Source organism: Dioscorea cayenensis, chromosome 1, assembly GCF_009730915.1.
Source record: "Dioscorea cayenensis subsp. rotundata cultivar TDr96_F1 chromosome 1, TDr96_F1_v2_PseudoChromosome.rev07_lg8_w22 25.fasta, whole genome shotgun sequence".
NCBI lineage: Eukaryota > Viridiplantae > Streptophyta > Magnoliopsida > Dioscoreales > Dioscoreaceae > Dioscorea > Dioscorea cayenensis.
Window position 1 is genome coordinate 28,602,516 of NC_052471.1, and position 25,035 is coordinate 28,627,550.

General features: G+C 34.9%; 1 protein-coding gene, 2 non-coding genes and 1 pseudogene across 4 annotated transcripts; 3 read left to right on the forward strand and 1 right to left on the reverse strand.

Annotated features, from left to right (window-relative positions):
* Window positions 1–5,758: 5,758 nt before the first annotated feature.
* LOC120263428 (rRNA 2'-O-methyltransferase fibrillarin 2-like) lies at window positions 5,759–9,663 on the forward strand. Of its 2 annotated transcripts, none has more exons than XM_039271337.1 (7): window positions 5,759–5,843; window positions 5,926–6,239; window positions 6,355–6,450; window positions 6,913–6,990; window positions 7,081–7,257; window positions 9,014–9,077; window positions 9,230–9,663. In XM_039271337.1, the coding sequence occupies exons 1-7, from the start codon at window positions 5,828–5,830 to the stop codon at window positions 9,283–9,285; spliced, it is 801 nt and encodes a 266-aa protein (XP_039127271.1). In that variant the 5' UTR covers window positions 5,759–5,827; the 3' UTR covers window positions 9,286–9,663. The 2 variants fall into 2 exon arrangements, with proteins under 2 accessions (XP_039127271.1, XP_039127264.1); XM_039271330.1 differs by having other exon boundaries at window positions 5,813–5,843; window positions 9,009–9,077.
* LOC120268913 lies at window positions 7,587–7,659 on the forward strand. Its single transcript, XR_005539067.1, has one exon. It is a non-coding gene; the product is annotated as a small nucleolar RNA snoR60 (small nucleolar RNA).
* On the forward strand, window positions 8,033–8,105 carry LOC120268919. Its single transcript, XR_005539068.1, has one exon. It is a non-coding gene; the product is annotated as a small nucleolar RNA snoR60 (small nucleolar RNA).
* Window positions 9,664–11,298: 1,635 nt separating the features above from the next.
* Window positions 11,299–20,358, reverse strand: LOC120260258 (annotated as a pseudogene).
* Between the last annotated feature and the right edge of the window lie 4,677 nt (window positions 20,359–25,035).

Genomic DNA, 25,035 nt, shown 5'->3' on the forward strand with positions numbered 1-25,035 from the left:
CCCTTTATATAGCCAAAGAAAGGCATCTTGGCCAAGGGGAAAGAGACGGCCGCATTCCCATGAATTCCATGGCCGAAGGGAAGAAGACGAAACATGTTCCCCATCCAATGGCTAATGTCCGAATAGCCGGGGTCCGTCGTCACTATGTGTTTCCCACTCTTGTCTTCCATCTGTCTGCAGTGCCAGATAATTACTGTGCATCCGCCCTGGATGTCTCGATAATCGCCCATGCTGATCGAGAGACAGTCTCCGCCCGTACGCATATGCCTATACGGATGATGATCGATATTCTCCATGTCTTGGTAGTTGAGCGGGTCGCTACTCCGCCTCGATCACGAAACCGATCATGCCCGAGTAAAATATCCGACCGTCATGACGCGTCAGCAAAAACGGTCTAAGGGAATGGAATAACCACTCCCGGCTTCACTTGGCCTTGTCACTCCCGCGCCAAGGGCGTGACGCCAAAAAACCCTGTAACAGAAGGGAAGTTTGGCTAGTGAGTGAAGAAGGTCTAATGAAGACACCAATGGTGAAGAGGATGCCCGATCGACCTACAAAGAAAAGGAGGAGAGAGCCATTGGAAGTCAAAAGCAAAAGTCAAACAAAATCTTCTAGGAACGACATGATGATAATATCGTAAGTTGGCCACAAAGAAATAATATCGTAAGTTGTTGGTTGCTATTGTCTATTGATATGATGATTACTTCCTTATACTCATGGTTTTGGGTTGTTACTATATAGGCCACACATAACAACCTATAGGAGGAGCTAACTCAACTAGGAAATGTTGCTAGTTCAAATGGGGAAAAAAAAATTGATGATACTCACACTACTTCTTCAATTGAATTGAAGGTAAAATCTATTCTCTTTTTAGCGTATGCTTACCATTCTATTGGCCTTATTTTGGTGCTTTCTAATAGTCATAATGGGTAGGAACAACAAAATTTTAGGCTTACTAGAGGAGAAACCAAAATGTGGTAAGATGTGTACCGAGAGCTAATATTGAGGGTTAAGCTTATTTAATTTCTAATTCTTGTTTCCCATGTTAATTGGCTTGCAATAATATTGTCCTCATGTAGGTCACTGCTATTAGCCACCAAGTTAATGTTGCTACCCAATGAGGAAAGGATAAAAAACATAAAACAAAAGCTGTTGCTATTTTAGTTGGTTTTGTGAGTGTTTTCAGAGTGAGAACTAGTACCAAAATTCAATAATAATGCAGAAACCATTATTTAACATTGATGAATTTTTTTATACGTGTAAATTGCAATCAAGTAAAATATGTCTCCTATGTATTACAGGGTGCTCACACTAGGCAACTAATTGTTGGAGAGGAAGAAATGCCTCATAGTAGTTCATTCATTACAAGCAATGAATTAATGGTAAATTTATACTTATTTTCAAACAAAGTTAGCATTGCATTAACCTTTTTTTTGGGTCATTAATATATCTTTTTTTTTTTGTGTGTGTTTATGATTGGCAAGAATATCTTAGGAACAAGAAGCTTGCTAGAATGAAAACCCAAAATGAGTTGAGTAAACAACCCTCTGCAATAGTTGAATGCCTAGAATTACCAACACAACAAAGCAGAATAGATACCACAACTAACCACACTGACCCTTCACAATTAAATCAATGAAATAGCTATTTAGAAAAGTTCTTTTGTGTTGTTTTGTAAACATGAACAGTGGTTTTGTTAATACCTATCACAGATGTAACTGACAAAATATATCTACTATCAAATGTATAAAACCCATATGATCAATGAAGTTGTAACTTTTTACCTTTATCAATTTGTCAAAATGTGGAATTCCTAAGTTCATTGTTGTTTTCATTTAGGAAAAAAAATGAAAAATTGTCTAATTGTCTTCAAAGTTTTATTTGTTTCAAACTGTGATTATGTTCTTGGAAAATTTTTAGGAAAAATTCTCTAATTATAAAGGTTCAGGAAAATTTTCCAATTGAATAGTATATGCATTTAAATCAATATAGTGGGTTTTTTTTAATTGTTGCAGATATATGTTATTGTTGCTTGTTCTATAAATAACAAATTAAAACAAAAGAATTAGGGCAAACCCTCCATGAACAAACTACATGCGAAATCTCCATCAATCCATACATCAAAATAAGAAGTTTTTCTTCAACAAATTTCTCATTAACAGGGAAATTTGTCGTATAAAAGGGGAACTCTCCATTAATCCATACATCAAAACACCAAGTTATTCTTCAACAAATTTCCCATGCCAAATCTTTATTAATCCATGCATCAAGACAACAAATTAATTCATCTCGATGACTTTAGTCTTAGAGAATTTCTTCATAGTATGCTACTTGGGTCAGGAAGCGGTAACTAGTACTCTTTTCTAGAACTGTTGCCATGGTTGTGATTGAGGCAACCATACAATAGGCCAGTGGAGTGGTGATGGTTTTGTTCAGATTCGGGTACGTATAACATTTAGATCCAAATTCGGAATTGTATGCCACAGCATGAAAGACATTTAATTTTTTTCATTTTTTAATAACATTTTAACCAAAAGAATGCCATGTTAGCAACAAATGACTGCAAAACTAAAGGCAGTTAAGTTTTGGACCTAATTTATCCAATGAAGATAATGGAAGGACTAAATAGGAATAAATTGAAAAATAAGGACTAAATATTTTATTGTGATAATACCATCATTATTTCACATCTTATGAATATTTTATTACTAATGGGATTCATCCAAACCTTTGATCTTAAATGCGATTTATTCATTATGTGTCTATACTTTTTATATATATATATATATATATATATATGCATCACCAGTTCCTATATCCCCTTTCCCCCTCTCCCTTCTCCCTCTCTCTAAATCTTAATCTGGCATGTCTCTTTCAATCTCTCTTACTTTTCATAATTTACAGATGTTTGTAGATGATGTAATGTATACATCGCAACAACTTTATATTTTGATGTACATCTTAACTGTGAGAGGATTTTAAAAATGAAAATGACAGTAATCTAATAATCAACCCTTGTAATATAACTAATGAGAGGTTGCCATTTTGTAATTTCATTAATTAATTAATTAATGGTTGTTTTTGTTTTATTTGAAATGATATGTCTTATTAATAAAGTGGTGTGTCTCTTTAATGAATTAATGTATGAAAGTGGTATGTCTCTTTAAATGCCATTCGTTATTTAAGTTTTGTGTCTCTTTACTAAATACCACTTTATCTTTATAAAAATAATCTCCTACCATCATTCAAGCCAATTAAATTAAAAAAAAAAACAAAATTTTCATAAGTTCATTTGCTTTGTTCTTTAAGTGTACAAAAGATTAAAGCAAACTTTCATTTTATAAAGCCACTGTTGTCTTTGCTTGAGTTTGGAAGTACAAACCATACTCAAGGGTCTTCATTGTATCCTAAAAAAAATTCGCCATTTAATCTATTTTGCATAAAAAGGTTTGAAATTAGGTGAAAACGAATTAAATCTAAAGAAAAGTGTTTCCCACACGTTATACACTATTTTCTTTCTTTTCACTCCTTCTCTATTCCTTAAAGAACCATCTACCACCAACATTAACAAGCCATTAGTCTTCATGTTATAATAATTGAAGTATTATTTAAAAGCATAATAATTAAATTAAACAACATTATTAAAACATTTAATTATCATAATAATTAAATGTAGATATTTTTTTATAGATATTTTTTTATTTTACCTAAAAATAGTTAATTCAAACAATTAATTGTAATAATTAAAATGTAGTATTTATTTAAAAAAGCTTAATTATATATTAATTAAAAGTAGATAATAATTAAAATATATTATTTAATTAAAAATTTTAATTATAATAATTAAAATGGATAATCGTTAAAATGAATTATTTAATTGAAACATATAATTATGATAATTGAAGTGAACAATAATATTTAATATATTTTATAAATAAATAAATAAATTTATCAATTATTAAAATAATTTCTTATGTTATACAGTATTATCTATTTACACTAAAAAGTTGCAAAAAATGGTATTATCACCAAAATAGTTCTTGTATTTTTCTCTCTCTTCCCTTTTGGTCCTTCTACTCATAAATGCTCACTAGTCCTTTTATTTTTCAAAATGTGACCACTTAATTAGAAATGTTCTCAACTAGTCCCTCTACTTTTAGAAATGTCATTTTTAAAAGTAGATGGAATAATTGGGAACACTTCTAACTAATTGAGCACATTTTCAAAATAGAGGGATTAGTTAAGGGACCAAAGGGAAGATAAAGAAAAGTAGAGGGACCAATTAGAATATTATACCTAAAAATAACTTTATAATTTTTTTTTATATTTTTTATATATATTTTTTATTTTCAATTCTCATTCTTGCCAATCTGCATTCCTATTCCATAAGCAAAAGCTTAATTCCGAGAAGATCACTTTTTAATTAAATTGACTTTTCTATCAAGGGCATCTTATGTCACTTATTGAGCATTTAAATATTAAACACTTCATTAGAGGGGTTTAGGGGCCACTGATGTTAAAATGTTAGCCTTTTTTTTTTTTAATAAAAAGATTAACAATATGAATTTATATAATTTTATGGAAATGGTTGTGAAACTAGCCCTTAAAATGATTAAGAATGTACTATTTTATTGAAATTCATGTAAAAATATTATTTAAATAATATATTTGAAAATTATATTATTTAATATACTATTTAATTATTTTGATTATAAAATATGTATTATGAATAATTGATAGGGTAAATGAAATGATTGTGGAACTATACTAAACGAGCATACTAAATTTATTGTTCACAATGAAATGATTGTGGGTATAACCATGTATTATTTTCAGTTGACAAAAAATGTAACATTATTATATTTGGTTAGTTAGGAATCTTACATTATTAATTATTTATTTACTAAAATACTTTTAAATATATTGTTTAGTAATAAATATGTGTTATTATTAATTTTTTTAAATTTTAAATATTTAATTTTAATTAATATTAATTAAATAAAACTTAAATTTTTTTAATAAACCTAAAATTTTCTCTCCAACTTAACATTAAAAAAATAATTTTAATCTCAAATGTTTTTCTTATCTTCAACGAAATATTTGGATAAATATATTTTTATATGAGAGATATACACGTGGAAATAAAAAAAATTAAATTTTCTTTGTTTTAATTATTTTAAAAATTGATGTTTTGATAATTTTATTGGATTTAGAAGTTGTAATGGGTAAAAACTTCATATTGCACCTATAATATTACATTACCATCTAGTAATCCGATAATAGATTACAGGGGTGGGATATATTCCCACCCTAATCAATTAGACATAATCTTACATTGATTAGACTAATGTTACCCCAATCAAAACACCACCTAAGGATTAATTGAATTTGAGTTTTTTTTTTATTCTTTATATTTATCAATTTAAAAATTGATAAAACATTTTAATGCACTTCTAAACTTTTTAATAAATCATATTCGATTATACATTTTATTAAATTATATTTTAAATAAAATAAATTTAAAAAGTAAATTTAATTTTTTATAAATTTTAAATTATCTACTAATTTTAACCAATTTTTAATCTATATATTAATTAAAATGGATGAGTAAAAATAGCATGAACAGTTTAACATCAAACCCTAACATAATTAACACCCCCAACACATTTGCGGCGGGGACATAATCGTCATTAACCGCTAAGCCCTAAACCCTCATTCTCCTCTTTATATTGACGCCTTCCCAAAGCCCTCTCGTCTTCAAGCCCTCATCGCCGCCGGCCTCTCGTTCTCTCTCGATCTCGATCTCGATCTCGATCTCATCGGCGAAATGAGACCTCCGAGAGGTGAGATTCTAGGGGTTTTCCAAGGCCAGATAGTGTTGTTTTGGTTTTTTGATTGATTTGTCTGGTTTTGGATTGATTTCAGGTGGTGGGCGTGGTGGTGGGGGTGGATTTAGGGGGAGGAGTGATGGAGGGGAGGGGAGAGGGAGAGGAGGTGGTGGGAGAGGAGGGCCGGAAGGTCGTGGCGGCGGGAGAGGCCGTGGACGTGGTGGCGGTGGTAGAGGAGGTGGGAGGGGTCGTGGAGGACGTGGTGGAGGGATGAAGGGAGGGAGCAGGGTTGTCGTTGAGCCGCATAGGCATGATGGTGTGTTCATTGCGAAGGGGAAGGAGGACGCTCTTTGCACTAGGAATTTGGTCTCTGGAGAGTCTGTTTATGGTGAGAAGCGTGTTGCTGTGCAGGTGATGGTCTTTCAAAACCCTAAAGTTTCAATCTTTGTAACGTTTTCTCTGTTTTTGCCTGGTAGTGTTTGAATTCTTTGTGTTTGATGTTTTTTGGGTATTTATTTTTCTCCAGAATGAAGATGGAACTAAGACTGAGTATAGGGTGTGGAATCCGTTCAGATCTAAGTTAGCAGCAGCTATTCTTGGCGGTGTTGATAATATCTGGATTGTAAGTTAGCAACCTTTTTTTAAGTCAGAAATTAATGTGTGAATGCTCCTGATCGTCCTCATCTTTTTTATAAAATACGGGATGTTTTGTACTCTTGAATGTCTTATAAGATCTTTTTGTTATTTGTGTCACTGATTTAACCTTTATGTTATAGTGTATGAATTTTAGTTTTGTTCGGAGATGGTGTTTATTTTTTGTTATATATATTGATTAGCTGATTTTTGTTTACATAAAAATCTTATTGTGCAGAGTTATACTTTCTTATTGGACTTTGTTGAATTGGTTAATGGGTCAATTTATTTCATTTTTTTTGTATGAAAATGTGTTTTCATGCTGATTCTTTTCTGTATCTTTTGTTGAACTCGCTCTATTTTTTGGATGTTGTTTTGTTCATAGATTTAGTCACTTAATTTGATGTACTGCATGCATTTTCTATTGCTAAGTTGCTCTCTTTTTGGTTAGGCTCCTGGAACACGAGTACTGTACCTTGGAGCAGCATCAGGAACAACCGTATCTCATGTCTCTGACATTGTTGGACCTGTAAGTTGGTTGTTTGGTTGTTTTTACATTCAGTTAATTTCATTCTTATGATCTCATTTGATATATTGGTGAAATGTGGTGTTTTTGCAGACTGGAATGGTCTATGCTGTTGAGTTTTCACATAGGAGCGGCAGGGATCTTGTTAACATGGCAAAGAAGCGGACAAATGTCATCCCCATCATCGAGGATGCCAGGCATCCGGCAAAGTACCGAATGCTGGTTGGAATGGTTGATGTCATTTTCTCAGATGTTGCCCAACCTGATCAGGTATGAGTGGCTTTATATTCTGCATAAGATGGGTGGGTTTTTTGCTTACGCGACCATATGCGCCTGTTTTAAATGACTGGCATGTTGGTGTTCGTGGGGATATTTGATTTGCTTGGCGACTGGTTTTCCCTTTAGATTTTGTTCTTTCTTTCGAACACAAATTATTATTTTTGATTTTGATATTTAAAAAAACACAAACAATGTGTGCCGTTGAACTTTTACCTGCTCAAGTTTTATTCAGATTTACTGACTTTTTGTTACTAGTGAATTGATGCTGTGATGTAGGCTGTTACTTTGGTTTGTATTCACATGGTTTTCCCTTTGATATCTAGCACATGATGAATTAACTCGGATTCCCCTTCAGGACATCATTGGATGATGCAAATTCGAGATTCTGATGCATACTGAATTTATCTTCTTCTTTTTTCCCTTTGAAACTTATATTATAAAGTTTGTTTTCAATTTTATATCTTATTTAAAACATGCTGCTATGTTGGTGGTTTAATTTTTAAATCTTATTTAAAGAATATTGCCGCCATTATTCAGAACATCTCTAGATAATGCAAATTGAAGTTCTGATAGATGCGTTGTTTTGTTCCAAATCCATTCCGATCTTTTTTCTCTTTTTAACTGAACCCATCTTTTTGGAAATTTTGTTATGAAATTTAATCTCTTTATAAACCTTAGTTGGTGTGTGGAGCTGATTGAATATATATAGCTTTTGCATGCATCATTGGATGTTGGTTTGTATTCACATGGTTTTCCCTTTGATATCTAGCACATGATGAATTAACTCGGATTCCCCTTCAGGACATCATTGGATGATGCAAATTCGAGATTCTGATGCATACTGAATTTATCTGTTTTTTTCCCCTTTTGAAACTTATATTATAAAGTTTGTTTTCAATTTTATATCTTATTTAAAACATGCTGCTATGTTGGTGGTTTAATTTTTAAATCTTATTTAAAGAATATTGCCTCCATTATTCAGAACATCTCTAGATAATGCAAATTGAAGTTCTGATAGATGCGTTGTTTTGTTCCAAATCCATTCCGATCTTTTTTCTCTTTTTAACTGAACCCATTTTTTTTGAAATTTTGTTATGAAATTTAATCTCTTTATAAACCTTAGTTGGTGTGTGGAGCTGATTGAATATATATAGCTTTTTCATGACATCATTGGATGTTCTGGATTTCTGATGCATGCAGAAGCCAGTTCTTTTATGTTTAAATTCATTACAAAATTTATTTTCAATTTAAATTTTTTTTGTGGAACATAGGTAAGGTGCTCATTGTTGATCAAGCAAAAAGAAATCGTTTTTAATCATATATGATTTCAATTATATATTTTATAATATTGATCAGCTAGAAATTTGAGGATAGATTGATGCATTCATTTATAATTTTTTGGCATGGAATTGTTGGTCCAGCATGGCTCAAGGTCTGGTTTATTGGAGGATGAGGCCCTTGTTATTCAGTATCCACAAAGTTGATGGATATCTAACTTCTGTCATCAATTCCACCCTTGCCAGCCTGGTCTGAACCATACCCTCTTGCTAAACCAAAATTGTTCATAAGATTAGATGCGAGTGAGAGTGTTGCATGATATTATATGTGCTGTTGATAGAACCATTTCTCTTCAAATTCCACATTAACCTCGATCACCTGCCCTTAGAACTGACTCTGAGCTGTGTTTGGTTTCCTGATTCTTGTTCAAATTTTTTTTTTTTTTTGGCTCTTGATACGTGCAGGCTAGGATCTTAGCCCTGAATGCCTCCTACTTTTTGAAGAATGGGGGTCATTTTGTGATCTCAATCAAGGTATTATTGTCATGCCTGTTTCAATTTTTTTCCATTCACTCTGAGATTCTCCTATATCAAAATTATCTTGTATTTTAGGTCATATAACATAATCAACTTCTGTGTAATCTTTCCGTTTTCCATTACAATTGATCTGAATTATCTCTCTTCAGGCAAATTGTATCGACTCAACTGTCCCAGCGGAGGCTGTCTTTGCCCAAGAAGTTAAGAAACTTCAAGCTGATCAATTCAAACCTTCCGAGCAGGTAACCCTAGAGCCATTTGAAAGAGACCATGCCTGTGTTGTCGGTGGGTACCGGGTGCTGAAGAAGCAGAAAGCTACCTAAATCCATTTGTCTGATTGAATGTGGACTATTTTGCAACACAAGAAAATTATCCCTTGTTTTTGTTTATGTTTTCTTTACCAGTGATGAGGATGATATCCTGTTTTATTATTCTCTTGGTTTTGTAGGCAATGAATGACAGGTTTTTATTATGGCAATATGCTTGCTTTTAGCCTCAGAAAATTGCCCTAATTAATGGCACTTGTCTTGAACTTTTCTTGTGCAAATTTGCGGAAGAATATGAGTTTGCACAGCTTGCTTTATGTATGTGTGTTTTGAATTTAAATTTTGTCTCAATTTTGTTTTTTGGATGTGTTTTTGCGGCAAGCAAAAGCAGTTTTCTTGTATATTTTCTACAGTAAACAAAAAATAGTATTATTTATCATGACCATTATCCTTGTTAGAAATTGATAATCAGTATTCTTTTACTTATTTGTCCCGTTTTGGTTGATTATTCTGTTGGTTTTTCTCAATCCAAGCTTTAGCAGTGTGATTTTGTCTCTTTAGGGTAATGCATACTAATTGTTTGATGGTGTAATATGAATTTGCATATGGAGTGATAATTTGTGAAAGTTAGAGAAAAAAAGTGTCATCTTCAAATGCAAACTTCTTGTGCAGAATCCTTTGCTTCATGGGGAAATTTTTAGTTCTTATTGTTGTACTATGACGGAGGCTGTACTGTTATATTGAAGCTCAGTGAAAAAGATTAAAATAGAAGAGTGAATAGTTGGTAGTTGAGGAGAAGAATCAATTGATTCAGAAATAACTCTCATGTAGTATAGCAATAGCAGGTATTTCAAGGACATATGAAATCCTCAAGCTTCGCTGTTCTTTCAAGGACGAGATAAACCTCATTGGCTCGAAGATATTCGCATTGCTCACAATCTTTCTCTTTAAATCTTTTTCGGTTTTTTCTGTTCTCTGTTTAGTTCTCTGTAACTCTTTTTGCAAAAAAAGTTTGTCGTCCACAACGTGTCTGAGTTGGAATTCCTCATGATACATAACAGGTTTGTCATCTTTTACCCGATCACAGCACATTTGGTTTGCATGTCATACTCTTCTAATTAAGAACAATATCCAGGACTTACTGCGCTGAAATTGTGCAGCGGACAATGTCTCCACACAAAGAAACGGAAGGAGATCATTGAGCGAGCTGCTCAACTTGACATAGTCGTCACCAACAAGTTTGCCAGGCTGCACAGCCAGGAGGGTGAGTGAACTACTCTTTAATGGCTTCTGTTGTTTCTTGCTTTTTCTTTTGTTTTTCAGAAGCTATTCTATTCTTTTAGTAGTCTCAAGCCATTGTCTGAGTTTTCAAGGGTATTGTATTAAGCTGGTATTTATAGTTGGACTGATGTTCTTAGTTCCAGAAATGTTGAGATGTGATGTTTGTTTTGATCTTATGCTGAAACCGGATTTTGAACCATCTTTGGTGATGTGTGCTTGTTTGTTTGTTTATTTAACTAGCTCATGAAACCAGTTATTATTATTATCTTCACAAATGTGTCCAGATTTCCATTTGGAATTTTTTGATGAAAGGAACATCAAGTGTATTTGTTTATATACTCGGACAACCCTTAAAATTATTATATGTTCGTTTATGTTCATATACTCTGACAAGCCTTCTAATTATTATTTGCTCTTCTATACATTTTCTCATTAATCATGGTAAAAGAACTAGTTTTGCTTTTCAATTTTCTAATTATTAGTTCAATGCAATTATACTCTAATCAATAGCCGCCATCTCACAAATATCAACAGGTAAGGCTTTCTATTATGAGCAATTTAAATAGATGATCAAACATTTTCCAAGTATAAATTTATAAGATCAAGCCTGTAGTGAATATTTAAAAATACAAGAAACAAAATGAACATAACGGCACATGGACATATGAAAGTGATCAAGACATTTAAACCAATTAGTAACACATTTTGTTTGGAATAATGTACATACTGTTACATATTTAATGTTGATTCAATAATGCACATCAACTAAGAAAAATAATATTCGGTAGAGAAAGAGAAGTCCAACTTGAAATCCCTGAAGCTCAATTTCGGCCAGAGTGTCTCGAACCTCGTCCCCTTCCCCTGCCACCCCTACCCCGACCTCTACCTCGGCCACGATAAAAAAGACTTCCCATGCTTCATCTCGATCACACAAAATGCAACCAGCATGCAAAGTAGCGCTGTCGGGAGGTGGGGTTGTTTTCTTGTTGAAGTCCACCTCGATGATTGTTGAATCACATTCGGAGCACCTCTTGCTAGTGGTTGAGATCCGATGAGCGCCTTGGGGAAGCAGGACTACACAGTTGCACATGTCGCAGTAGATTCTCCATTTCGAGACACTGACCGGGTCGAGTACAAGTGTGCCACTGCACTCAGGACATGCGCAGACCCCTTGCGTTATCAGAGAAAATGTCGGCATGTTGGATGAGGGCAAAGGAAGCAGGGCATGCCGGCTCCCTTACCAAACTTAACAGAATTTCCGCCCTTGAAAGCACCAAATAGAGTGTCAATACCTTCAAATGGAGGGTTGTCGTAGCAATAGGGGCAAAGCGGAAATGACTTTGCGTCGGAGCCGGACATGGAGAAGAGTAGAAGCTCAAAGCCATCTAGAGGGCATGTGAGTTCCTTGTAAAGCTGCAGAAAAATAAAATAAAATAACAGCATTCTAAGATCTTTGCCCTGCATGCCCTAGATTTCCAAATTTCAATTTGAGGCAAAAGCTAGATAATCTTCCAACATTTGTTAAAAATGACATCCTATGCTCATGAGAGCTTTAGGGCTGCAAATGGTAATATCTCACAATAAATAAAAAAAACGTTCAAGAAAAATACTCAAATTACTGCAAGAAAAAAGCTTGGCTGATAAGTAAAATTTCAACATTATTTATTAGGTGCTAAGTAAACCCACAAGCAAGATGTGATATCATTTACTATCTTAAGAGAAGCACATGATCTGAAAGATAAAAGAAAAATTTATATGACTAAATTTGCAAGACGGAAGATACGCAGAATCAATGGCAGCACATTCAAGCAAGTGCAACAACATATATATATATATATATATATATTTTAGATCATGGACATCTATTGGTAACAGTTAACGCATATTGATGCATCTGAACAAATGGGAAAGACAAGAAAACAGAAAATTTTGAATTGCCATTTACCTTGATGGTGCCATTTTGGGGAATGCAATAAACCTCCTCACAGGTGACACAATATAATCGAGTTGGTTGAGTGGAAATGTATTTCATGTACCGACTGCATTTTCCGCATTTGCTTAGGAGACGTCCTGAGTCAGCTAAAGGAGAGAATTGTGCTTCAAACAACGCATTCATGTTCTCAATCTGCAACAAAAAAAATTTATTAATAACAAAAATGATAGGTATAATCTTTACTCGGTAACATAGATGAAAATAAAGGACTAAAAGTGAAATAAATCATATTAGTCACATACCAAGAAAGAGAATGAAAATGGAGATTAAAACCTGCCCACTGATAACGAACTACAACTGAAATCCAAACTGACCAAATGGTTTAAGTCTTCCATTATCTGATGGCTATAAATTAAATTACTTTTCTTTTTAAGTTGAACAAATAAAAATGACGAAGGGGTAATAAGAGCTTTGCTCTCTGGTCACATGGAATGAACCAACCAACATTCACTTCAAAAATTCAAGAGAGCTGCTATGAGCTATCAATGCAAGGAGATCAATATAGGATAAAAGAAGATATCTTGTTGAACTTACAATGGACTTGCATACCATGCATCACATCTGCAGCGAATAATATTGCACATACATAATAGGACGTCTGCACTCTATAAAAGCAACTTCCATGTAGTTATGCACTTTTGTTTATACACATTCCTAAGCCTTGAAACTTAGACCGAGTAATCAAGCTTGCTCAGTTATCAATATCTACTCACTAAAATCACGAGTTCTCAGTGGGTATGAAAGTTTTTCTGTCATCAGCTTGAGAAGCGTATAGTTAATAATAAAGATACTGCATGCACAAATTAAAGGCAATTACCTCTTTGACAAAATAGGAGTACTTTTCAGTAAACTGCCTAAGAACATGTTGCACAACCCGAGTATTATCTGCTTGCCCCTTTAGCTATTAGGGTGATTTGCTGTTCAATAAAACCATGTATATCCGGCAAACAAAGATCAGGATCAATGCACTGATACCCACGTATCAGTGTGGTTCCAAGGGCAGTTGGAACCAGTCTCCGCCCAGAATTGACCTTCAAGCACAAATGAAAGATAAAAAGGTTAGCTTAAACCAACAAAATGAATGCACATTTAAATGGTTATACCCAAGATTCATACATCATCTTATGTATTTAACATATGAACTCCAACAGAAGCATAAAATGAGCACATTTATCCTAGTAGCATATAGTTTACAACCTGAACATAGTTCCGTTCACAGATATTATTGATGTGTACAGGAATGGATGCATCCGTGCCAATACCATTCTTTTCCATAAGAGAGATTAGCTCACTGTCACTAAGGTAATCTGGGGGGCTCGTCATTCCCTGGAATTGATTGACAGTCATGATGATTAGAAATATTAATGCTCAAGCTGAAGGAGAAGGCCATGCAAACAGAAAGTTGGAAGATCTACCTCATATATTTCAACTTTTATGATACTGATTTTCTCACCCACCATGAACCGAGGGATAAGTTTCTCACTAACTTCCATCCAAGGCATGATTGATGTGAATCCTTTAGATGTAACATGCTGCCCAATGCAATGGAACAGCTCTCCACCAGCTGAAAACTCTACTTTTGTCCTAAAATAATCATAAAAGGCATTATCTCATGTGAAACAGAAGATGTTAATGAATAGTTTTCAGGACAAAAAATTCAATCCATGACAATGAACTATCATAAGGCTACTCTCGAAACAATACAGATGCAAGTTGCACTACCATATTACATTGATAGAGAGATACTCCCTTTGTATTAAACTAATAACATGATGTTACCAGTTTATAGGGGCAGCGTTAGATTTATCATCAGAAAACCTCCTAAAGGGTTAACAGCATAAAGTTGTCTAGAGCCTGCCAATCTCAAACCAATGGTTTAACAAAGGTCATTAATCAATGTTTAAGCAATTTTTTTGACAATATGAGGAAGAGAAAGGTGCTAACATAGAATGTGATTTTGTTTGCAATAAAATTTACTGTTAGTTATTATTGTTAACAACACGATAATTCAGTTACATTTGATGTTGGCACAAACCCAAAGCTACAGTGACCTGTGTTGGCCTAGTAGTTTGTCATGTTCATACTAGATTTGGACAATAAGCAAACAATTTTCTAGACATACTTGTGATATTCATGGAGTTTAAATGAAAACTATCTTGAATAATGACCAATATAGATCTAATGCAACCAGGAAGGAGCCGAGCCCTTAATAACTGAAACTGCTTAAACCTAGCATCATCCCTAAAACTAACATGAGGATATTTAGTTCTCGCAATGCATGCAGATAAGAGGTGATTATGGACAAGGCTACCGCCAACTATGAGAAGTGCCGAAAGAAGGTTGATGATATCAACAGCATGACGAACATTTTCTTGCTACAAGGAATTAGACTTGTAAAATATCAGAGGAAAAACCTCAAAAACATAAGAGAGAACTAGTTACAGGTATACAAATAATCTAATTTCAGATTTTCATCACTTCAATCCAACTACTTATGATACATACTGACCCTTCATCTTGTTAGCAAAGTTTTCTTGGTCTGGGGAAGAGGATTGGAATATGTCCAGTAGTAAATATTTGGAAAAATAAAAATGAATTCTTTGAAAGTTTGGACTGTTCCTGATATGTCAATCAATTGGTTAATTAGATTTTTTATCAAATAAGTAAATTTAGTCTTCATTAGTCGAAATAAACTCATGATTTAACATTCCTTGTCTAGAAAGGTAAGGGTCTGCAAAACAAGTCTTGAACACTGTTAAAATGAGAATGATAATTTATTTTTATGTTCAGATGTATCCAGCTAGAAATCTCTTTTTCGTTTTTGGATTCTGTTGGTCATCATTTTTCTACTGGAATATGCCAGATTTCCTAGATTAAGGTTGTGGTTTTAAGCATCCAACTATTGCATATTAAGTGCTTCTTGCTGAGTATGAAGATCCCTAAATCCTACTCATATTCACTTAAATGGGATCCAATTCACCTTTTAGGTGCAAAGATTTCGCAATCGTGCAAATAGGTACGAGAAGTCAAGAAAGGGAAAAGGAAAAAGAAAGAAACGAGCTTGGGAGATGGAACGGGAAACTACATTTTGAGGGTTGTTAAACGTGTTTTCCTCATACAGATGAATCAGAAAGATATGAAAATATTTGGTTTTCTTAAAGACCAATAGCATACATGATGTGATTTTACGGTATTCAATCCCTCGCATTGCCTCAAATACTGTAAGTATGATTTTTTATTGCTTTCTTAATAACAGATTCTGTTGGATAGGAGCCTTCAACAATCAGTCTACATAAAAGAAGTTATTGATAATCATGGTCACTTATGAGCACGACAGTACCCTACTCAACTTGATTCACCTGTCATGCTACAAATTTAGATTTAACTAATTTGTGTGGATAATGCAGGCAACTAAATAGAAAAATAACAACCATGGAAAAAGAATAACGCAAAAGAATCAGAGTAGTTGTGACTATTAAGAAACATTGCAGATATTTGTAAAGTAATCTAATATTATGCAGGTGAAGAAACAGCAATAACCTTGTGTACTTGCAATCAGGACTTAGGCTACCAATGAAATGCTGACAAATATATTGGTAAAGCCTCCAAGAGTCACCTCCAAGCATATCTTCAGTTGCTGACCACATTGGAGTAATGGGAGGATGGTCACCTGCATCAGAACCTGATCGTGGCTTATGGAAACCATCAGCTAGTATTGCACGCACATCACTGCTTCACAAAGGATTGTTTTGTAGCGCTCCAAGAGTGCCTCTATAGTCAAATGAAGCAGAATATGCTGTGCTCTCTGTACGTGGATAACTAAAGATGTCATCCCAGAAGAGAAAGCATAAGTCTAAGACCGAGATCACATCAAACCAAGACACAAAACAGTCGAGAATTTAGACAATTCGCAACTTACTATGAGCCAAACAAAAGTAGTGGGGAACTCACAAAAAATGTATTAGATGAAGATTAGATATTCAAATTAGAGGTATCCTGCTCGCACAAATTCCATAGATGGTTACATGAAAAAGTTGTACAAATTAAAAAATTTGCTGCTTTTGATTCTAGTGAAAAGAAAAGTAAGTTTTAAACATAGAAGCAACACAAAAGATTCACATATTTTATGTGTTTTTTGATATCCAACAGGACCTTCATGTGGGCGAAATTCTGAAAAAATTCAGCTGAAAGTAAGATACAGATTTACATTTGTGGCTATGTAACTCCTAGGCCATATCTTAAAACATGAATGTTGCAATATTGACACTCAAAGACTGAAAAGGCATTAAAATCAGACAGGCAGCTGAAACAATAGTATATTAGTCACTGAATGAGATCAAGACTGACAACCTTGAGTATACAACCGCTCAGCTAGTTGCATTGCTGTGTGAGGTCCCAACCCCAATGCACTTGATGCAACCTGAAGACAATGAAATAATAATAACACTAGAGACCAATTTCATTTCAAACAACAATCAAAGGATTCACAATTCACTATCAACAAATAAAGTGGAAATAATAAACTCCAAAAGATTTAGGGCCATTAAAGGAAAATCAAGCATTCTCAAGTTACCAGTTAATTGAAAATAATTGTTTGAAACAATCCTTAATTAACATCCACGCATAGCTTGCTGACATGCAATCAGCAATCTCAATCAAACCAGGTCATTCAATTGTTACTATATTATGAACTAATATCATTCCCACAAAATTCTTTAATGCAGCACAAACCTTCTAAAAAAACAACACATTTTAGCCACAACCTAATTTCAAAAATACACTTTCATTTTTCACCTAGGAGTACTTACTGTTAGGTATCTGATAAGTGTAGAAATTGCATGAAATCCTAATATTAATTTGGTCTTATTTGTTGTTTAATCATGAAATTTTACATGATTTCTGTATGGATTTCATTCTCCTCATTCGAAATACCGCTTTCGATTAATTTTCATACAGGTGAGCAGAATTCGACCCCAAATCTACATATGTTTGATGCATTTTAGAAGATAAAACAAGAAGCAAGAGATGGAGGACCATAAAGCAAGAAGGGAATGTAAAGCAAATTAAGAAACACGCCTAGCCTATGTCAATTAGCATGGGTGTGCTTGGTGCTGATGCAGAGGTTCAGAAATCAAAATCAGAAAGATACACAAGCGGCCCATGTTACCTGAAACCACTGGTGTTTTGTGACATAAAAAAAAACCCCTAGCCGTAGAGAATGAAAGAAAAGAAGAGGGGAAGGACAGCTAGGGTGAAAAGAGAAGCAATCTCCACAGAGACAAGAGAAGATATCAATAGTGGAACAAAGAGGGGAGAAAAAAGAACATCAAGCTTGGATTCACATCGTTTCGTCGATCGTCAAGCAGGGATAAGAAGTTCCTTTTCTTTTAAAACTTTGAATTTTCTTGTCAAATGTTAAGATCAATGTCCATGGATTGTATCTTGAACATGGAGGAGTGGAACCTTTCTTTCTAGGATTGGGATTAGCCAAGGAATGTAAAAGATGTTTTGTTCTGAATTTATGTTCTTTGTAAATGGTTGATTAATTTCGATTTGATTTTAAAGAACTTAATGCTTTTGATTTTGAATTCTTTCAATTGCATGAACTTAGGTGTCAAAGGATGGATTGAGAGGTGAACTTTGATACTAGAGTTTTAGAACCAAACCTAGAATCTTGAATTAAGGTTTCTTGAGGATCCATTGAATTGTCGCATAACTCATAGGGTTAAATTAAGTTTAATCACCATGAGAGTAGGTTAAGCACTTTGTTATATCTTGAAAGAGGATAGCAAGTATTTAAGGACGATCCACCTTTGAGGTAAATTAGACCAAACCAAGAAGAGTTCATAGTAAAGTCTTTAGCCTTCCTTGTGGTTAACCCCGATCCTAGCATAATTTAAAGTCGAATTTTCCCAAGCCATTATCCTTAATCAACTTTAGCTTTTATTAATTGTAGGATTTTAGTTTATTTGATTCAATTTTTCTTCTTTTTTCTCGCTCCACTTAGTTTGTTTGTCTAGATAATCTTAATGCAATTATTCAGTAATTTGCAATTTAGTCCCCGTGGGAACGATAATTTTATTACTATTTGACAACTGTGCACTTGTGGATCACACTAGTATCACTGAATGATACATGAGGGTTCAAGCCATACTAAGTTCATTAAAATATATATATATATATATATATGTAATTCATCAATACTCCAACGCTTCTAGAAACTATGAACCTCTGAACATCCGAGATCATGAGAAGCTCATGCATCATATATGCCACAAGAAGACTGAAACAACGAGCTAAGTATAGTTCAGTATCATCAGAAGATATCCTTAACTTTTTGCATTTTTCATCTGTGGTTTGCTCAAATGAAAAATCTATAATTCAATACTATAAGGTTGAAAAGCCTTTCTACTATCACATGCAGTCAAGCCATTGCCCTATGATGCATACATTGCCATTCACGCCATCACTCATCCCTCCCTCATGTTAGGTGAACCATATAACAACACTATCCATATGCTCATACACGATATTGTTAGTCCTGTAATATCTTACAAATGTACACAGAAGTGAACTGTGAAGAAAATGGTTCTTTTAAAAGGATGTTTTCCTTACCATTCTTAAAATTAACCCAAAACCAACATAATAAGACTGGTTAGACTTATTTTCTGCAGGTTTTCTGTTAAAACTCGAAGTTACTTTCTGCAGATTGTTTTGAAAGAGAGAACACCAGGCACAGTGTTGATATTTGCAGACGCACTGCATAAAATTGTGATTTGCAGACAAACCCTTTCAAAAACTTTGCTATTTGCAGACATAGCATTTCATATAAAGTTCCTATTTGCAGACAATTCATTCATAGCTAAGATCCCTCTACACATAGCGCACACAAACAAACTAATGAATGGACAAACATTTTCATGGCTAAAATCCTCATCAGATATGTTTAATTCATCAAACTCTTAAAATCCAAACAGTTATGAATTACGAAAATCAGAGCCAGTAACTAACCTTCAACAAGTTCACTCTGTTCAGGCCACAAGGCCGACTTTTCGATTCGTCTTTTGTAGATACATCTATTACTTTTAGATTGCCGTCATCAGAAACTAGTTTTTGGAACAACATAGCAACCTGAAATTTAGAAAAATAAATTATTCATATCAAGAAGATCACAGATAAGAGGTAGAAGAGATGAAAGAGGCAGGAGAAAATAGAACCTCACTTCCTGATCAAATACTTTGTTCCGGTCCCATTCTAAAAGAAGTTCATAGCCATCTTTTATTACATGCAAGTTCAAAGACCAGAACTTCTCAGGTTTAAATGTAGTAATTTGCAAATACCGCTGCACACAAAACCCAAGAGTTGGGGTTTGGCTTGGTCCATAGCTGTATCAGAAAGTAAGAGCAGTAGATTCAAGAAATCTGAATAGGTCAACAAACATTTAAAAAGAATGCAAAATAATAAATAAGGTGACCATTATGAGTTTGGGGATATAAACCAAAGAAAGAATAGATTTGGTGAAAATTTCACTAAAATCAACCAAAAGATATAGTTGAGATATTGATCCTAAAAATTCCGATACACAGTTCCTCATAAAAGAAGAAAAATGGACTTCAAGTGTTGTTTGACACAACAGAATATGAAGCTTATATGAAATTCAAGACACTGTTGTTAGAAAACCAAGCTGGCATTATGTAACTTCGTTATTTAAATGATGTGTGAGAGGGAGAGAGAAAAATAAAGATTATCTATTCAAGAGAAGGAAAACTAGAATTACCCATGGTACCAAAGACAAGGCCAACCGCAGACTTAAAAAATCAATAAACACTTACATTCATTAGAACAAATTTGAGCACATCCACCATGTTTCAGCACATAATAAGGAAAGTACAAATGTCGAAGATGTAGATCCACTAAGCGGCATGATCATCCTAAATTCGACAAGACTTATTTAAAGAGGAAAAGCTTAAATAGGATAGAGGAACTTTCTTAGTCACCAATAATGAAATTTCTATCTTAGGATACAAGACCTATTTATGTTAACGGATTCAATGATAGATCTTACTTGTTTGCAGTTTTATAATTAATGTTTTCGCTACTTTTAGGACATCTCTTAGGCTTAAAAAAGTTATTTTTCTCCATTATCTTCTTTAGCTATTGTCAAACACACTAACAAACCCAGAAGTAAGACAATACAAATAATCAAAAACAGAGAAAAAAATTAGAAATAAAAACCAAAAATCTGAAAAATAATTTCATGATCCAACGGGGCAAGTCTCGCCAGAGAGGAAAAAGACAGAGAAGATGATTGTTGCTGCCATGAGAAAGCAAGACCAAACCGCAGGAGCATTCCGTGAGGGAGGGATGAAGACCAATGGAGGATTTCCAAAGCAAGGTGAAGAACAGTGGTTGAGGACGTAGATATCATGATCAACACGCCAACCAGCCAGGATTCCCGCCAAGCAGCAGATGAGCTGGAGAGAGCAGGACAACAATGTAATATACGCTTGATGTCAAATTGCCGGTCAAGAGAAGATCTGATGGCAAGTTGGAGAGCTTTGATGGATGCTTCAAGGCAGGATTCAGCAGAGAAAGTGCAGCAACCTGCACAAAAAATGGAATAAGTATAGTTGGAGACGAAGAAGCCCAACCTACCTGTTTTGGAGTTGTCTGCCCAACTGAAAGCAAAGAAGAGAATAAGTCCATTGATGTGAGAGAAGTTATTTAGGAGGAGCTTCCGGCCAATGTGAGAAGAATTCTCCTGAGAAAACTCTTGAACATGGGCAGCAGCTTTAGAAGCAATAAGATTAAAGCTTGGAGTCACATTGCTAAAAAAATAGCATCACAACGAAGCTTTCCAAATAAGCCAAATACAAGCCGCAATGACGACTATAGTATAGATAGAATAATTATACTCAAGAAGCCAACAAACGCAGTAAATAGGATCCGGGAATGATATATGAGTACAATGGTGTTGATTAAGCATATTCCACACAACTGGGTCCAACGACAATCAAGGAAAAATATGATCAATAGATTCATACTCGATTTTGCAAAACACACACAGTAGATCTAGGGCCGATATTGATGCTCGTTCAGAAATCGAGAGTAGAGATTTTACCATGCAACATGAGCCAAATAAAATGTTTCACCCTTGGAGCAACACTTAGCTTCCAAAGTTTTGTCCAACCATACCACCTCGTAGGTTCCAGATGAATGAAGGTTCAAGTGATGGTAGATAGTAGAAGAGAGATTCACATTAGATGACTCGAGGAAACCGCACTCCAAAAAAATTATCACTAGAATAATTAGGGGGTACAAGAAGTTGGGATCAAAGGACCGAGGAGATCACCAAAGATTAAAAGCAAGAAGACTTTTGATTCCAATGGTCATTAACAATAAGCTCAGTAAACCCAACATCATTAGATACAATGTCCATATTCAAGAAAGTAGGTTTGAAAGCTAGAGGAACATCAAATAACCAAGGATCAAGCATAAATGAAGTTTGGATTGGATTAAAAATTTTAATCCAAAGGTTATGTTTCGTAATCATGGCCGCATGTACGATGCCACGAAAGATCCAGAGCAAATGCTACTAGGAATAGCATCAGCCCGTAGATTCAAGCAACCATACTTATGGCGGACAATGTTGACCCAAAAAAATGCTATCCGAATTAAGATACTTGAAAAACATTTTTTTCGCCATAAGAGAAATCTTAGCATGAATGAGGTTGCGTAAGACCTAAGCCCCTCGATTTATTATCGCGATACAACTCCAATTCACTGCATGGATGCCCTTTCCATTGCCCCCTTTGAACCAAAAAAAATCCCTGACAAGCTTAGTGATTTCGTGAAGGATCGAATCAGGAACAGGATAGGCAGAAAGAATATAGTTTGGGATTGAAAGAATAGTGGAATTAATAAGAATGGATTTGGCAGCAGAGGATAATTTATAAGTTTTCCAACGAGAGCACAGAGTCTTGATTTTATCAATCAATGGTTTGTAAGAATGGACACTAATCTTCTTAGGAGAAATGAGAAAACCTAAATAAGAGAAGGGAAAGTGGGCTAGAGAGAAGCCAGTAATGGAACAAATACTGGACGCGACCCTTTTATTAAACCAAGAAGGAAGATAGATATGAGTTTTGGAATTGTTGGGACGTTGGCCAGTTAATCGGTTATAAATAGAAAGGCAAAGATTGATATTACGAGCTACAGACCTAGTAGCTCGAGTTACCAATATGATATCATCAGCGAACATCAAATGGTTGAAATTGGGGTGAATATTCTGGTCAAAACCAGGGATCAAGTTGATAGAAAGGGCACGATTCAAAATAGCAGAGAAATTTTGGGCAACTAGAATAAAAAGATAAGAAGATAGGGGATCTCCTTGACGAATTCCCCTAGAAGAGGAAAACCAAGGAGAGGGAGTTCCATTCACAAGAATAGAGAAAGAAGAAGAAGTAAAAGTAGCTCGAATCCAAGAAATCCACTGATCAGGGAAATTCATTTTAGTGAGGGTAGCAAGAATTGCACTCCAGTTAATAGTATCATAGGCTTTTTTTCGATATCAAGTTTAACTATCATCCTAGGGGGACTAGAAAGGTCGGCCTCAAGAGAATGAACCACCTCCCGATCAGTTTATAGCATTATCAAAGGCACCTCGTCTCGAGATAAACCCAGCTTTGCTCTCTACCTATAAGCATAGGGAGAACAGTGCTTGAGTCTATTCGAGAGGACCTTTTGAAATGATTTTATAACAAACATTGCAAAGCGAGATGGGACGATAATCCGAAACCGACCTAGGATTGGAGTGTTTAGGGACAAGAGTGATATAGGTTCTACCCCAAGAGGGAGGGAGACTAGAAGTATGGAGAAAAGTGTTTGATAGCATCAACGATGTAATCACCCACATCATCCCAAAAACCGAAAAAAATTCAAGATTGAAAGCCATCAGACTGGGGACTTACCTGAGGGGAGATCGAGAAGAGCAAGAAAGATTTCTTCTTTAGATACTTCCCAATAAGGTGAATACCACCCTCGATAGAAACCGAAGGGAGATCATCAGGCAAAGCATGTATGAGATTATGTAAATTGTCATTGGTGCAAGAATCGCTACATCCAAAGGTTAGAATAAAAAAATCCACAAAGGCTCGCTCAATACCGAATGGTCGAATAGACGTTACCGGAAAGAGTCCATGATCTGAGAGATATAGTTGTGGTGAGAGTGAATGCGGGCAGCGCTATGAAAAAAGTGCGTATTTTTATCACCATCGCTAACCCGAGAAGACGAGCACGCCTGGGCCCACTTAATAGACATTTGCGCTCAATCGCAAAGCAAGTCTAGCATACTGGCTTGACAAATGAGATTGGGAAACAAGATTGTCATCCAAGCTTTCTAAAATGGAAATATTAGTCTCAGTCTGATGGAGATCCTGCTCAAGAGAATTAACGCCAGTTTTCTTCCAAATATTAAGTTTAAATCTGATACAGGATAAAAGATGTGTCAGTACATGTAGGGGGTTACCATGAGAAGGAGATAGAAGGGCATCGCGAATAGATTTATGGCAACCAACAAAATCCAACCAATAGTTTTCAAATCGAATAAAGTAGCATTTTAGAAGAGTCATGAGAAGAAATAGATAAGGCAAGAGGAGAATGATCCGAAAAAACTCGCGAGAAAGATGACGAAGAGAGTAGTTTTTAAAATAAGAAATCCAATCGAGGTTAACAATGCAACGATCAAGTCGTGCCCACCGACGAGCGAGACCCTGCTGATTGTTACACCAAGTAAAAAGGGGATCCGGAGCTATCGAGATCGAATAAATTATTATTATTGATAAAAACCACGAAAAAGAAGCTTTATGAGAATAATAATGGAAACGGTCGCCTTTTATGCTCACACGGGAGCAAAAATAGTGTTGAAATCTCCAATAATAAGCCAAGGGAGACGTAAGAGAAGAGATTTTTGGAAAGCTCATACCAAACGGAGCAATGGGAAGACGCCCGGTTAGAATTATAAACAACTGAGATAATAACATTAGATAAAAAGTTGGAGGATATCACCAGATGAAGGACTCGACGAGAATAGGCGATAGGAGTAACTGCATTCCAAACCTTTTTTTCCAAAGAAACAACTATACCACCGTAGAACCCTTCGAGAGGATGGCGGCCCACTCCCAAGATTTGGAGAGTCTAGAACAAAAACTTACCAACACGAATGTAGTTTGCTCGGTTTCCACAAGACAGAGGATAGCTAGGTCATTTTGACGAAGAAATCTAAAAGTGCGGGCGAGGGTTTCCCGGAAGAGAGACCCCCGCAATTCCAAAGAAAGAATTTTTTTAGTACTCATCAAAAACTAGGAAAAAGAAGACAACTTCCTGAAGGAAAGGATAAGAGGAAATCAATGGATAC

Excerpts from the sequence above, each read along its gene's own strand:
- LOC120263428 (XM_039271330.1), top strand. Across the intron at positions 6,451-6,912 it reads GTGTTGATAATATCTGGATT|GCTCCTGGAACACGAGTACT; the intron begins GTAAGTTAGCAA and ends CTTTTTGGTTAG. Across the intron at positions 9,078-9,229 it reads ATTTTGTGATCTCAATCAAG|GCAAATTGTATCGACTCAAC; the intron begins GTATTATTGTCA and ends ATCTCTCTTCAG.